General features: G+C 38.9%; 1 protein-coding gene across 5 annotated transcripts in view; it reads left to right on the top strand.

Annotated features, from left to right (window-relative positions):
* The window catches only part of LOC113936541 (metalloproteinase inhibitor 1-like), a 50,696-nt gene extending 37,181 nt beyond the window's left edge, over positions 1–13,515 (top strand). For 2 of the 5 annotated variants that reach the window (XM_027619884.1, XM_027619885.1), the window contains 4 exons: positions 11,691–11,813; positions 11,968–12,041; positions 12,190–12,304; positions 12,562–13,319. In XM_027619884.1, coding sequence (XP_027475685.1) covers positions 11,699–11,813; positions 11,968–12,041; positions 12,190–12,304; positions 12,562–12,995 — 738 coding nt within the window. In that variant the 5' untranslated portion in view covers positions 11,691–11,698 and the 3' untranslated portion in view covers positions 12,996–13,319. Of the gene's footprint in view, positions 1–11,690; positions 11,814–11,967; positions 12,042–12,189; positions 12,305–12,561; positions 13,320–13,412 lie in introns of those variants that run through there. The other 3 variants (XM_027619887.1, XM_027619886.1, XR_003524284.1) reach the window with 3 other exon arrangements.
* Positions 13,516–15,842: the final 2,327 nt, after the last annotated feature.

Here is a 15,842-nt window from a genome sequence, read left to right as displayed (position 1 = left end):
GATCTATTCACCAGCCTGATCATACTCTTTTTTTTTTTTCTTTCCCTTTGTTTTCCACTTGATTTCAGGTCTCTTCTGATTTGTTTAGTATATATTTGTCTGGGGTCATTGTTACCCTTTTAGCATTTTGTTCTCTCATTCATCTGTTGTCCTCTGGACGAAATGACAAGACAGAAAAACTCACCTCAAAAAAAAAGAACAAGCAGTACCGACTGCCAGGGACTTAATCAATACGGACATTAGTAAGATGTCAGAACTAGAGTTCAGAATGACGATTATAAAGATACTAGCTGGGCTTGAAAAAAACATGGAAGATACTAGAGAATCCCTTTCTGGAGAAATGAAAGAACTAAAATCTAACCAAGTCGAAGTAAAAAAGGCTATTAATGAGGTGCAATCAAAAAAGGAGGCTCTACAAGATGCCCATCGACAGATGAATGGATAAAGAAGATGTGGTATATATACACAGTGGAATATTATGCAGCCATCAAAAGGAATGAGATCTTGCCATTTGCAACGACGTGGATGGAACTGGAGGGTGTTATGCTGAGTGAAATAAGTCAATCAGAGAAAGACATGTATCACATGACCTCACTGATATGAAGAATTCTTAATCTCAGGAAACAAACTGAGTGTTACTGGAGTGGTTGGGGGTGGGAGGGATGGGGTGGCTGGGTGATAGACATTGGGGAGGGTATGTGCTACGGTGAGCGCTGTGAATTGTGCAAGACTGTTGAATCACAGATCTATACTTCTGAAACAAATAACGCAACATATTTTAAGAAAAAAGAAAAAGAAGAAGATAACAGGAGAGGAAGAAAAGGGGAGTATGTCAGAGGGGGAGACGAATCATGAGAGATGATGGACTCTGAAAAACAAACTGAGGGTTCTAGAGGGGAGGGGGTAGGGGGACGGGTCAGCCTGGTGATGGGTATTGAAGAGGGCACGTTCTGCATGGAGCACTGGGTGTTATGAACAAACAATGAATCATGGAACACTGCACCAAAAACTAATGATGTAATATATGGTGATTAACATAACAATAAAAAAATTTAAAAAAAAAGGAGGCTCTAACTGCCGGATAAATGAGGCAGAAGAGAGAATTAGTGATATAGAAGACCAAAGGATGGAGAATAAACAAGCTGAGAAAAAGAGAGAAACAACTACTAGATCACAAGGGCAGAATTTGAGAGAGAAGTGATACCATAAGATGAAACAGTATTAGAATAATTGGGATCCCTGAAGAAGAAGAAAGAGAGAGAGGGGCAGAAGGTATATTGGAGCAAATTATAGTGGAGAACTTCCCTAATGTGGGGAAGGAAGCAGGCATCAAAATCCAGGAGGCACAGAGAACGCCCCTCAAAATCAGTAAAAATAGGTCAACAACCTGACATCTAATACTAAAACTTACAAGTCTCAGAGACAAAGAAAAAATCCTGAAAGCAGCTCGGGACAAGACGTCTGTAACCTACAATGGTAGAAATATTAGATTGGCAGCAGACCTATCCACAGAGACCTGGCAGGCCAGAAAGGACTGGCATGATATATTCAGAGCACTAAACGAGAAAAATATGCAGCCAAGAATACTATATCCAGCTAGGCTGTCATTGAAAATAGAAGGAGAGATAAAAAGCTTCCAGGACAAACAAAAACTAAAAGAATTTCCTAACACCAAACCAGCCCTACAAGAAATACTGAAAGGGGTCCTCTAAGCAAAGAGAGAGCCTAAAAGTAACATAGACCAAAAAGGAACACAGACAATATACAGTAACAGTCACCTTACAGGCAATACAATGGCACTAAATTCATATCTTTCAATAGTTACCCTGAATGTAAATGAGCTAAATGCCCAATCAAAAGACATAGGGTATTAGATTTGATAAAAAAAAAAAAACAAGACCCATTGATATGCTGCCTGCAAGAGACTCATTTTAGATGCAAAGACACCTCCAGATTGAAAGTGAGGGGGTGGAAAACCATTTACCATGCTAGTGGATATCAAAAGAAAGATGGGGTGGCAATCCTTATATCAGACAAATTAGATTTTAAACCAAAGACTATTACAAGAGATAAGGAAGGACACTATAGCATACTTAAAGGCTCTGTCCAACAAGAAGATCTAACAGTTGTAAATATCCATGCCCCGACATGGGAGCAGCCAATTATATAAGCCAATTAATAACAAAATCAAAGAAACACATCAACAACAATACAATAATAGTAGGGGACTTCAACACCCCCCTCACTGAAATGGACAGATCATCTAAGCAAAAGATCAACAAGGAAATAAAAGCTTCAAATGACATACTGGACCAGATGGACTTCACAGATATATTCAGAATATTCCATCCCAAAGCCACAGAATACACATTCTTCTCTAGTGCCCATGGAACATTCTCCAGAATAGATCACATCCTAGGTCACAAAAAGGTCTCAACCGGTACCAAAAGATTGGGATGATTCCCTGCATATTTTCAGACCACAATGCTTTAAAACTAGAACTCATCACAAGAGGAAATTCGGAAAGAACTCAAATGCATGGAGGGTAAAGAGCATCCTACTAAAGAATGAATGGGTCAACCAGGAAATTAAAGAATTTAAAAAATTCATGGAAACAAATGAAAATGAAAACACAACTGTTCAAAATCTTTGGGATGCAGCAAAGGCGGCCCTAAGAAGAAAGTATATTGCAATACAAGCCTTTCTCAAGAAACAAGAAAGGTCTCAAATACACAACTTAACCCTACACCTAAAGGAGCTGGAGAAAGAACAGCAAATAAAGGCTAAACCCAGCAGGAGAAGAGAAATCATAAAGATCAGAGCAGAAATCAATGAAATAGAAACCAAAAGAACAGTAGAACAGATCAACATAACAAGGAGCTCCTTCTTTGAAAGCATTAATAAGATTGATAAACCCCTGGCCAGACTTATCAAAAAGAAAAGAGAAATGGCCCAAAATAAATAAAATCATGAATGAAAGAGGAGAGATCACACCCAACACGAAAGAGATACAAACAATTATAAGAACATATTATGAACAACTATATGCCAGCAAATTAGAAAATCTGGAAGAAATGGATGCATTCCTAGAGACTTATAAACTACCAAAACTGAACCAGGAAGAAATAGAAAACCTGAATAGACCCATAATCAGTAAGAAAATTGAAGCAGTCATCAAAAATCTCCCAACAAACAAGAGCCCAGGGCCAGATGGCTTCCCAGGGGAATTCTATCAAACATTTCAAGAAGAATTAATACCTATTCTTCTGAAACTGTTCCAAAAAATAGAAATGGAAGGAAAACTTCCAAACTCATTTTATGAGGCCACCATTACCTTGATCCCAAAACCAGACAAAGACCCCATCAAAAAGAATTACAGACCAATATCCTTGATGAACATGGATGCAAAAATTTTCACCAAAATACTAGCCAATAGGATCCAACAGTACATTAAAAGGATTATTCACCACGACCAAGTGGGATTTTTTCCTGGGCTGCAAGGTTGGTTCAACATCCACAAATCAATCAATGTGATACAATACATTAATAAAAGAAAGAACAAGAACCATATGATCCTCTCAATAGATGCAGAAAAAGCATCTGACAAAGTACAGCATCCTTTCTTGATTAAAACTCTTCACAGTGTAGGGTTAGAGCGTACATACCTCAATATCATAAAAGCCATCTATGAAAAACCCACAGCGAATATCATTCTCAATGGGGAAAACTGAGAGCTTTTCCCCTAAGGTCAGGAACACAGCAGGGATGTCCACTATCACCTCTGCTATTCAACATAGTACTAGAAGTCCTAGCCTCAGGAATCAGACAACAGAAATAAATAAAAGGCATCCAAATAGGCAAAGAAGTAGTCAAACTCTCTCTCTTTGCAGATGATATGATACTTTATGTGGAAAACCCAAAGGACTCCACCCCAAAACTGCTAGAACACATATAGGGAATTCACTAAAGAGGCAGGATATAAAATCATCCACAGAAATCAGTGGCATTTCTATACACCAACAACAAGACAGAAGAAAGAGAAATTAAGGAGTCGATCCCATTTACAATTGCACTCAAAGCCATAAGATACCGAGGAATAAATCTAACCAAAGAGGCAAAGGATCTGTACTCAGAAAACTATAGAATACTCATGAAAGAAATTGAGGAAGGCACAAAGAAATGGAAAAATTTTCCATGCTCATGGATTGGAAGAACAAGTATTGTGAAAATGTCCATGCTACCTAGAGCAATCTACACATTTAATGCAATCCCCATCAAAATACCATCTACTTTTTTCAACGAAATGGAACAAATAATCCTAAAATTTGTATGGAACCAGAAGAGACCCCGGATAGCCTCAGGAATGTTGAAAAAGAAAAGAAAAGCTGGTGGCATCACAATTCCAGACTTCAAGCTCTATTACAAAGCTGTAATCATCAAGACAGTGTGGTACTGGCATAAAAACAGGCACATAGATCAATGGAACAGAATAGGGAGCCCAGAAATGGACCCTCAGCTCTATGGTCAACTAATCTTTGACAAAGCAGGAAAGAATGTCCAGTGGAAAAAAGACAGTCTCTTCAACAAATGGTGTTGGGAAAATTGGACAGCCACATGCAGAAGAATGAAACTTGTCCATTTTCTTACACCACCCCCAAAAATAGACTCAAAATGGATGAAAGACCAAAATGTGAGACAGGAATCTATCAAAATCCTAGACGAGAACACAGGCAGCAACCTCTTCGACCTCAGCCACAGCAACTTCTTCCTAGAAACGTCGCCAAAGGCAAGGGAAGCAAGGGCAAAAATGAACTATTAGGACTTCATCAAGATAAAAAGCTTCTGCACAGCAAAAGAAACAGTCAACAAAACCAAAAGACAACTGACAGAATGGGAGAAGTTATTTGCAGATGACATATCAGATAAAGGGCTGGTATCCAAAATCTATAAAGAACTTATCAAACTCGACACCCAGAGAGCAACTAATCCAATCAAAAAATGGGCAGAAGACATGAACAGACATTTCTGCAAAGAAGACATCCAGATGGCCAACAGACACATGAAAAAGTGTTCAACATCACTTGGCATCAGGGCAATACAAATAAAAACCTCAATGAGATACCACCTAACACCAGTCAGAATGGCTAAAATTAACAAATCAGGAAACAACAGATACTGGCAAGGATGCAGAGAATGGGGAACCCTCCTACACTGTTGGTAGAAATGCAAGCTGGTGCAGCCACTCTGGAAAACAATAAGGAGTTTCCTCAAAAAGTTGAAAATAGAGCTACCCTACAACCCAGCAATTGCACTACTGGGTATTTACCCCAAAGATACAAATGTAGTGATCGGAAGGGGTACGTGCACCCCAATGTTTATAGCAGCAATGTCCACAATAGCCAAACTGTGGAAAGAGCCAAGATGTGCATCAACAGATGAATGAATAAAGAAGATGTGGTATATATATATACAATGGAATATTATGCAGTCATCAAAAAATGGTATCTTGCCATTTACAATGACGTGGATGGAACTAGAGGGTGTTATGCTATGTGAAATAAGTCTATTAGAGAAAGACATGTATCATATGATCTCACTGATATGAGGCATTTGCAAAACAAGACAGAGGATCATAGGGAAGGGAGGGAAAAATTTGTTTAAGACTGATGAATCACAGACCTGTACCTCTGAAACAATTAATACATTATATGCTATAAAAAAAAAAGACAGTAGGAAGGGAAAATTGAAGGGGGGGATTCAGAGAGGGGAGACAAACCATGAGAGACTATGGACTCTGAGAAACAAACTGAGGGTTTTAGAGGAGAGGGGTGGAGGAATGGGTTAGCCCAGTGATGGGTATTAGGGTATTAGGTATCATGTATTGCATGGAGCACTGGGTGTTATACGCAAACAATGAGTCATGGAACACTACATCAAAAACTAATGTAAGGTATGGTGACTAACATAATAAAATTAAATTAAAAAATAATACATTCATTTACAAAATCTTTAAGAAAAAAGAGAAGTCTTTTCTTAAATCATTATATCAATGAAAAAATACAACACTAAAATCAAAGAAAATGCAAATACACACACACACACACACACACACACACACCCTCTAACATCAATATTCCTCAGGAACATATACACAAATTCCACAAGAAAATACTAGCAAACCAAATCCAGCAATGTGACTGAAAGTTGATTTAGCTTTATGAAAACCAAAGAATGTAGTTTACTACATTAACCAAATAAATGGTTAAAGAGAATCTATTTAATTATATAAGTTAAGTAGATGCAGAAAAATATCTAGGAAAATTCAACAATTATTCTTGATAATACCTCTCAGCAGCATAGCAGTAGAAGAGAACATTTGTTAACCTATAAAAGAATGTAGAACAACACTTCTCAACTAACATCATACTTAATGGTGAAAGACTGAATGATTTCTCAAGATCAGCAACAGGGTAAAGATTTCTGTTCTTATCCCTACTATTCTTCATTGTAACAAAACTTCTAGGCAGTGTATAAGGCAATTCAAAGGAATAAAAGTCACAGTGATTAGAAAGGAATAAGAAAAACAGTCTTTATTCATGGATGACTTAACCTTGTATGTAAAATTTCTTAAGAAATCTAAAGAAAAGCTACTATAACCAATAAGTGAACTTAGCAAGTTTGCAGAGACAGGAACAATGTACAAAATTCACTTGTACTCATTTGCATATGACAGGAACAATTACAAATTGAAATTAATAATTTATACCTTCTTTAATAGCGTAAAAATAAGAAACTTAACAAAATAGGTGCCAGACTCATAACACTACTAAACATTATAGAGAGAAATTTAAAATGGTATAATAAGTAGAGAGAAAATGCTCCTGGTTTGAAAGGCTCAATATTGGTATCAGTTTTCCTTAAAATCATCTCTAGATTCAAATCAATTCCAAACAAAAGCCTAGCAGGCATTTTTGTAGATACCATCAAGCAGTATCTAAACTGTATATCCAGTGGGCTCTACATGCAGTGCAAATAGCCAAGGTGGCCTTGAGAAAGAATACATTGGGAAGAATAACACTACAAAATTTCAAGTATATCATAAAGCTATAGTAACAAAATATGGTATTAGCATGAGAATACTTATATAGGTACTGGAAGAAAATATCTAGAAACAAACTCACACATATAGGGTGAGTTGATTTTCAACAAAGAGGCCAGGGTAATACAGTAGAGAAAATGGGTCTTTTCAAGAAATTATGCCAGAAAAATTGATATTACATGGAAAATAATTAACTTTTATTCTGTCCCCAGACCACACACAAACATTACCTTGAAATGGATCCTAGACCTAAGTGTAAAAGTTTCTGCCTACAACTTCTAGAGGAAAACAAAACATTTTTGCAACCTTGGTATGGACAAAGAATTCCTATATTAGAACAACAACAAACCATGAAGGGTTTAAAAATAACTTAATTGAAACAAAATATTTGTTATTCAGAAGACATTGTAAGGAAAAAAAGCCAGACGGAGAGAAAATAGTGAATATTTTATGCAGTAAAGTTGAAAAATAATTAACTTGGAATACAGCAATGTGGTTCCATTTGCCTGGAGATGATATTCCAATGAAGAGTCTCACAAAGCATAAAAAGATGGTGTGTGTGGTGGAGCTCTGATTTTCTATATACCTGGATAGGAAAAACGCATGTGTGTGTGAGAAAGAGAGGGAGAAAGAGACCCCTACGGTAGTCAAAATAATGCCCCTCCAAAGATAACCACATCCAGATACTTGGAATCTGTAAATGTTATATTAAATGACAAAGGAGAATTAATGGTACAAATGGAATTAAGTTTGTTAATCAGCTCACTTAAAAATAGATTATCCTGGCTTATCAGAGTGGAGCCAGTGTAATCCCAAAGTTCCTTTAAATGTGGGAAAAGAAGGCAACAGAGTCATTGTCAGACATTGTGATGTGAGAAAGACTTCACTTGCCATTGCTGGCTTGGAAGCTGGAAAGGCACCATGAGATCAAACCTGGGGGCAACCTCTAGCATTGGAAAAAGCAAAAAATGAAAAAAATTTTTTCTCTATAAAAATATCAAAATATCTAGAACATATTCAGTTATGTATTAAAATCTCTGTAATATGGTACTGATGAAGGAATGGACAGATAGACAAATTGAATAGAAAATCATTATATAGTCTCAAATGCATGTGCAAATTTAGTATATGATAAAGGTGACATCTCAGGTATGGAGAAAGGTATCTTTGTAATGGAGTATTGGGTTAATTAGATACCCATAAGGACAAAAATAAAATTGTGTTCACGCATCATACTGATACTAAGAAAAATCCCAAATGGGTAGAGATCTCAATATAAAAAGTGAAATGATGGAAAGAACCATGGTAAAAATCTTCTAATGCCTGTTAGTAGTGGAAGACTTTGCTAACTATGACTCAAATTCCAGATGCAGTTAATGAAAATATTGTTAAACTGATTATCTGCTTTTTAACTCAAGAGAAGTAAAATGTTATATGAGAAAAATAATTGCAATTATACCTTGAAGAGTTAATATGTTTAATATACAGTTTTTAAAAGTAGAGAGTCAATAATAACCCTATAGGAAAAATAGGACAATATGGACAAGTCACAGAAAAAAAGTGCAGAGGGCCCTTTCTGCAATCCTATTTCTAGAAATCACTTGTAAAGACACATTTTTATGTCTGTATTATCCAAAGTATTTAATGCAATCCCTAATGAAATATCAGCAGTGTTGATATCAACACTGTTTTTCACAAAACTAGAACAAACAATCCTAAAATGTTTAAGGAGCCATAAAAGACCTGGAATTGCCAAAGCAATCTTGAAAAAGAAAAGCAAAGCTGGAGCTATCACAATTCTGGACATCGGGTTGTATTACAAAGCCTTAGTAATCAAAACTGTATGGTACTGGCATAAAAACAGGCACATAGATCAATGGAACAGAATAGAAAATCCAGAAATAAACCCAGTGGTCAATTAATCTTCGACAAAGCAAGAAAAAATATACAGTGGGAAAAAGTATAATCACAATTGGTATTGGAAAAACTGGACAGCAACATGCAAAAGAATGAAACTAGACTACATTTTTACACCATACACAAAAATAAATTCAAAATGGATTAGCAACCTAAATATGAGATCATAAAAATCCTAGAAGAGAGCACAGGTCATGATTTCTCTGACACTGGCCATAGCAACATCTTTCTAGATAGGTCTCCTGAGGCAAGGGAAACAAAAGCAAATAAACTGTTGGGACTACATCAAAATAAAAAGCTTCTGCACGGCAAAGGAAACAATCAATGAGACTAAAAGGCAATCTACAGAATGGGAGAAGACATTTGCAAATGATGAATCCGATAAAGGGTCAGTATCCAAAATACATAAAGAACTTATAAAACTTAACACCTCAAAATCAAATAATCCAATTAAGAAATGGGGGCAGAAGACATGAACAAACATTTCTCCAAAGAAGACATATAGATGGCCAACAGACACATGGAGAGATGCTCATCATCGCTTATCATCAGGAAAATGCAAATCAAAACTACAATGAGATGTCACCTCACACCTGTCAGAATGGCTAAAAACAGCACAAGAAACAACAGGTGTTGGCGAGGATGTGGAGAAAGAGGAACGCTCTTGCACTGTTGGTGGGAATGCAAACTGGTGCAGCCACTGTGAACGTGTGAAGCTTCCTCAAAAAGTTGAAAATAGAGCTACCCTACGAACCAGCAATTGCACTATTGGGTATTTACCCAAGGAATACAAAAACACTAATTCAAAGGGATACATGCACCCCTGTGTATAGCAGCATTATTTACAATCACCAAGATATAGAAGCAGCCCAAGTATCCATCGATTGATGAATGGATAAAGAGGACATCACACACACACACACACACACACACACACACACACACACACACACACACACACACACACACACACACACACTGGAACATTTTTCATCCATAACAAAGAATGAAATCTTGCCATTTGCAACAACATGGATGGAGTAGAGAGTATAATGCTAAGCGAAGTAAGTCAGAGGAAGAAAAATACCATATATTTCACTCGTATGTAGAATTAAAGAAACAAAACAAGTAAGCAAAGGAGAAAAAAAGAGAGAGAAACAAACCAAGAAACAGACTCTTAATTCTAGAGAACAAACTGATGGTTACCAGAAGGGAGGTTGGGGGGTGAAATAGGAAATGGGAAATAAGTAGTACATTTGTGATGAGCACCAGTGATTAAAATACAAATTTAGAAATAAAAATGAAAAAAAATAAAGACACATTTTTAAATACAGAAAAGATGTATTTCAGCAGAAAACTGTTGAAAGAAAGAACCAATAATTAAGAAATGATGGATAATCCAGGGCCTATCAACACAGAGTATTCTACAAAATAAAGAATAAGGAATATATTCTACTATGGTGTCATTGTAGAGTATGCCCTAAAGTAAAAATGGCAAGATGACAAAAGCTATATATAGTGTGCCACAATGGATGTGCTGGTATCTGGGCTTACAGGTATTCCAGTTAAAAGAGCAATAGGAGGATAAACACAGCATAGTAATTGGAAGCATGGAGGGGGGTAGCAGAGAATAGAACTGTGGGAAAGGAATAGAAGCTGAATGACTGAATAAATTTTGTTTGATAGATTTGGTGTTGCAGGTGATTTTGTTTCCTCAAAATCCTAATGCAAATTTAAGTTGTATAAAGTCCCCAAATATGTTTTAGAATAATAAAACAAAGGAGTCTGTTGGTTTTCTAGGGCTGCCATAACAAAGTACCACAGACTGAGTGGCTTGAACAGCAGAAACTTATTTCCTCACAGTTCTGGAGCATAGAAGTCCGAGATCAGGGTGTCAGCAGGGTTGTTTTATTCTGAGAGTTATCTCCTTAATTTATAGATGGCCACCTTCTGGTTTTATTTTCACATGATCTTTCTTCTATGTGCATGTGTGTGTCTGTGTCCTAATCTCTTTTTATAAAGATACCAATCATGTCGGAGTAGGGTCCACTGGAATGACCTCATTTTACTCTAATTCCCTCTTTAAAGACCCTATCTGCAAATACAGTCACATTCTGAGGGACTGGGGTTAGGACTTCAACATGTGAATTTTAGGGGGACACAGCTCAGCCCAAAATACTGTCTAGGAATGGGTCAATTTGGTGGCTCTTTAAATAACCACAGAGAGAGAGATTCCAAGTGACAAGTGCACCCAGTAATCACACTGTACCTGCCTGGTCGATATGCCTGAAGGATGAAAGGAAATGAAGATGAGAAAAAAATGATTCTGACTGACTAGTACACCCAGTAATCAAATTGTGCCTCCCTGGTGGATATGCCCCAGGGCAAAAAGGCAATGCAGATGACTATTTATCCTTCCTGGTGCTAGGTGTGCTGCAGAAGCTGTGGCACCCTTTGGCTCGGACTGACAGAGGTAAGGCATTTTAGATGCAGGACATAGACTTCATGCGTCTGGTCCACAAGATCATGGGAGCTGGACCCAAACTTTCTCGGGTCCTTAAACATTAAGGGAGGTAGACAGTCATCCACGGTCATCCCAGTTTCTGACTAGTGGTGGATGGGGGAGCTGGGTTAGAAGAAGTTCATGCTGTAATTCATGCCCTCTGTCCCCTAGGACCCGCCATGGATCCTTCATTCCTGCTGGCCTTTCCTTTGCTCCTGGCCCTGTCAACACTTTGCAGTGCCTGTAATTGTAAAATTCAGCACCCTCAGACATATTACTGCACATCAGACGTTGGTGAGTCTAGGGAGACACCAGAGAGGTCTCCACCAAGGAGGTCTCACCCTGGGGGAGCTCTGGTGATCTGAGCAATGTGTCCATGAGACTTTGGATGGGGAAATCCTAAATCAGTGAACCTATGGGCCTCTGACCCATTTCTTCCTCCTCCCAGTCATATTAGCTGATATCCTAGGACCAGCAAACAACACCAGGACAAAACGAGGTTTCAGAGTGAATGTCATTAAGGTAAACTCAGTACCTCCTTTCTTCTCACCTCCTTACATCAAAATAAGCAAGACTGTCCAATCTGCTCTTCCTGAGTTGGGTGGTCTCTGGAGCCTAGCAGCTTCTATGAAAACCTAAGGTAGTAGCCACTCTTTCTCGCCCATCACAGATGCTCAAGGCTCCCCAGGGCACCCCAAGAATCCATGAGATCTACTCACCCATCAGTTGGACAGACTGTGGTTATAGGGTGAGGAACAGCCACCAATCACTATTACTTATTGCAGGTGAGCACCCCTGTCCACATAGAGCCCCTCAACCTTGCTACCTCCCCCTGAAAGAACCACCTGACTTCTGCAGCTAGCTCCTCCAAGGACCACGGGCCCCCTCTCCATGATCTGACAGACTCTTCCTGGGAAAATGCTGGACCCTCCTTCGTGGCTGACTCTTCCAGCCTTAGAGGTCGCAGACCCTCTGCGCTGAGTTCGCAGAGGACATCCATACCTGCTGTGCTCACTAAGGCTGTGCTCGCCCATCACTGCAGGCTATCTGAGGAGGGGCACGTTGCGCTTCACGAGATGCCACCTGGTCTATTTCTGGTACCGGCTCACCAGACAGCAGAAGCTAGGCTTCGAGGTAGCGTACAGAACGGGATGCAAATGTGAAGTGAGTAGCTACCTAAGTGATTTTTCTCTGCAGCCCAGGCACTGCTCTTGTCCCATGTCCTTGTTCCCAGATCTTTCTCCCTTGCTGTCTCCCTTTCTGGATGATCCCTGCTCCTTCACCGTCCTTCCATTCCCTGGCCCTGGCCTCTTCCCACTGTCCCTTGCTGTCCTTGCCCCCTTTACTGTTCCCTTTAGCTTCCTCTTGTACCCCTGTTGTCCTTTGCTGTCCAGGATGGGGGGTATAGACAAGAGGTGGGCAGCCCTGTATCTCCCTCCATCCCTAGATTCAGCCCTGCCTCATCTGCTGGCGTGACTGCCCTCAACCTGACTTGAGAGAGTGTGTGTGGAAACAAAGGGACTGCGGCTACAAAATATGGGAAGGAAATCATTCCTTGTACTCCATGTGTGTCCCCTCCACGGGTGGGTATTGCGAATGGACCCCTGTCCAGAACTACCAATACCAAACCCCAAATCCATCGGCTTCTCTATTCACTCCAACCAAAGTGACATACTAGGGTTTTAATATGGTTTCCTAACCTGGCTCCTAACAGAGTTAGTTTTGTTACACCTCCTTTGAATTGTACACTTCAGTTTTGTTTACTTTCTGTAAGTAGTGTATGCATCAATAAAATTTACAAAAATAAAACCCAAGTTGATAAACCCCACCCTAGTGACAAATTCCCTTTATCTTCTCAGTTCTTCAATCATATTCTATTTCTTATTCCTTCAGAAACCTCATGCCAGACCCAGATCTTTCTCATTCTGCAGTTCCTGACATTTCCTCATCCTATCAAAGCAAGACCCCTGGGCCCAAACAAAGGGCTAGATCCAGACTCCACCTGACATATCCTTAACCTTCCCCAGATGATTTGCAGAACCAAAAATCACAGGAGAAAGGATGTCCCTTGTTCCCACAGAATCAAGACTCCCTTGCAAATATAAAAGTCATTCCTTGTCATATTAAAGTTCTGAAAATAAAATGGAAAACTTTTATAAGAACAGAAAGGAATATATTTAGGACTTCAAATCAGAAAAGGTACAAAATATGAAGGAAAATTGATAAATTCCATTACTTTAAAATAAAATATCTTCCCCCAAATAAAGTACCAGAAACACTATAAAAATATAAGATGCAGACATAGATTGATATTATAGAGGATTTACAACTTTATGGTAAAAATTAGGTCTGAACGGGGGTGCCCAGGTGGCTCAGTCGATTAAGCATCTGCCTTCCACTCGGGCCGTGATCCCGGGGTCCTGGGATCGAGCCCTGAGTTGGCTCCCTGCTCATAGGGGAGTCTACTTGTCCCTCTCCCCCTGCCTGTCCCCGGCTCATGCTCTCTTTCTCTCCCTCTCTCTCTCAAAGAAATAAAAGCTTTAAAAAAAAATTAGGTCGGAACAATGAATATTTGGGGGAATTGGTTTAAGTTTTCCTTTGAACGTAATTTATTAACTTAAAAATTCCTCAGAGTCCTTCCAGAAAGAGTGTCTTCTCTGTTTTATTTAATTTTTAATTTGATTTAACTGTGTAATTTTATTTTACTTAATTATTTTAAATTTTGGAACAATTTTGGATTTACAAAGAAAAGGTGTCAAGATGGTACAAAGTATTCACATATACGCTTTACCTAGTTTGCTCTAATGATAACATCTTATGCAACACTGGTACATTTGTTAATGCTAAGAAATTCGTGTGAGTCCAATACTATTAACTAAATGACACTTCATTCAGGTTTCTATAGCTTTTTCCCTTTTTTGTGCCAGAATCTAATCCAGGATACTGCAGAAATTATTCTGATCTGTGACAACTATTTTTTTAAGATTTATTTATTTATTTATTTGAGAGAGAGGACAGGGGGGAAAGGCAGAGGGAGAGGGATAGAGAATCTCATGCAGACTCTGTGTTGAGCACAGAGCAGGATGTGGAGCTCAATCTCACGACCCTGAGATCACAACCTGAGCCAAAACCAAGAGTTGGACGCCCAACTGACTGCACCACCCAGGTGTCCCTGGTCTGTGACCGCTGCTTTTTTTTTTTTTTAAGATTTTATTTATTCTTTTGAGAGAGAGAGACACAAAGCACAAGCAGGGCGAGAGGCAGAGGGAGAGGGAGAAGCAGATTTCCCACCGAGCAGGGAACCCGACATGGGGCTGGATTCCAGGACCTGGAGATCATGACCTGAGCCAAAGGCGGGCGCTTAACCATCTGAGCCACCCAGGCACCTCTGTGACTTCTTTTCTTTTTTTTTTTTTTAAGATTTTATTTATTTATTTGACAGCACAGAGGGAGAAGCAGGCAGAGGGAGAGGGAGAAGCAGGCTCCCCATAGAACAGGGAGCCTGATGTGGGGCTCAATCCCAGGACTCTGAGATCATGACCCAAGCTGAAGGCAGACACTCAACCAACTGAGCCATCCAGGCACCCAACAACTTTTTAATTTAACCTCATTTTTGATGACCTGGCAATTTTCCAGGGTACTGGTGTTCTGGAAACTGGATTTGTCTATGTATTTTCATGATTAGACTGGGGGTGTCGATTTTGGAGAAGAATCCCACGAAGAGGTACTTTTCTAATTGATCTAGATCACAAGTACATAACATTGACATTGTATCCCTGGTCGTGCTTACAATGGTCAGTTGGTTAAGGTGGTGTCTGCCAGCTTTCTCCACTGGGAAGGCACTGTTTTCCCTTTGTATACTCTGTTGGCCATGCCCCCTTTGTTTTTCAGTTGGACAATGGAATTTAGAAAACCATATTTGGGCTCTGGGTTACTCATTGCTACTGGGGTGTCACTGCTTCTGGGCCCTCTCAGTAGACAGAGCCAGGAAATATATGCATGCTAATTTATGTATCTCCATGTGGTTGTAACTATTACCCTATTTCTCTCAATATATATTAAAATAAACATGAGTTTCATACTAATAACAACTATAGAGTAATACAGGGCTCGTTATAGCCCTCAACTCTTGATTATTTGTATGTTTTTTTCTCTGACAATAAGACTCTCGTTTTATATTATTTATTTTTCAACCCTAGTATACATGTAAAGAAATTTCAGAATTGTCAACATGTACCCCTGTAAAGTAAATTTACCAACTAGAGACTCTCGTTTTATATTATTTATTTTTCAACCCTAGTATACATGTGAAGAAATTTCAGA

Source organism: Zalophus californianus, chromosome 17 (assembly GCF_009762305.2).
Source record: "Zalophus californianus isolate mZalCal1 chromosome 17, mZalCal1.pri.v2, whole genome shotgun sequence".
In the NCBI taxonomy this organism is placed as follows: Eukaryota; Metazoa; Chordata; class Mammalia; order Carnivora; family Otariidae; genus Zalophus; species Zalophus californianus.
This window is presented reverse-complemented; position numbering and strand designations above follow the sequence as displayed.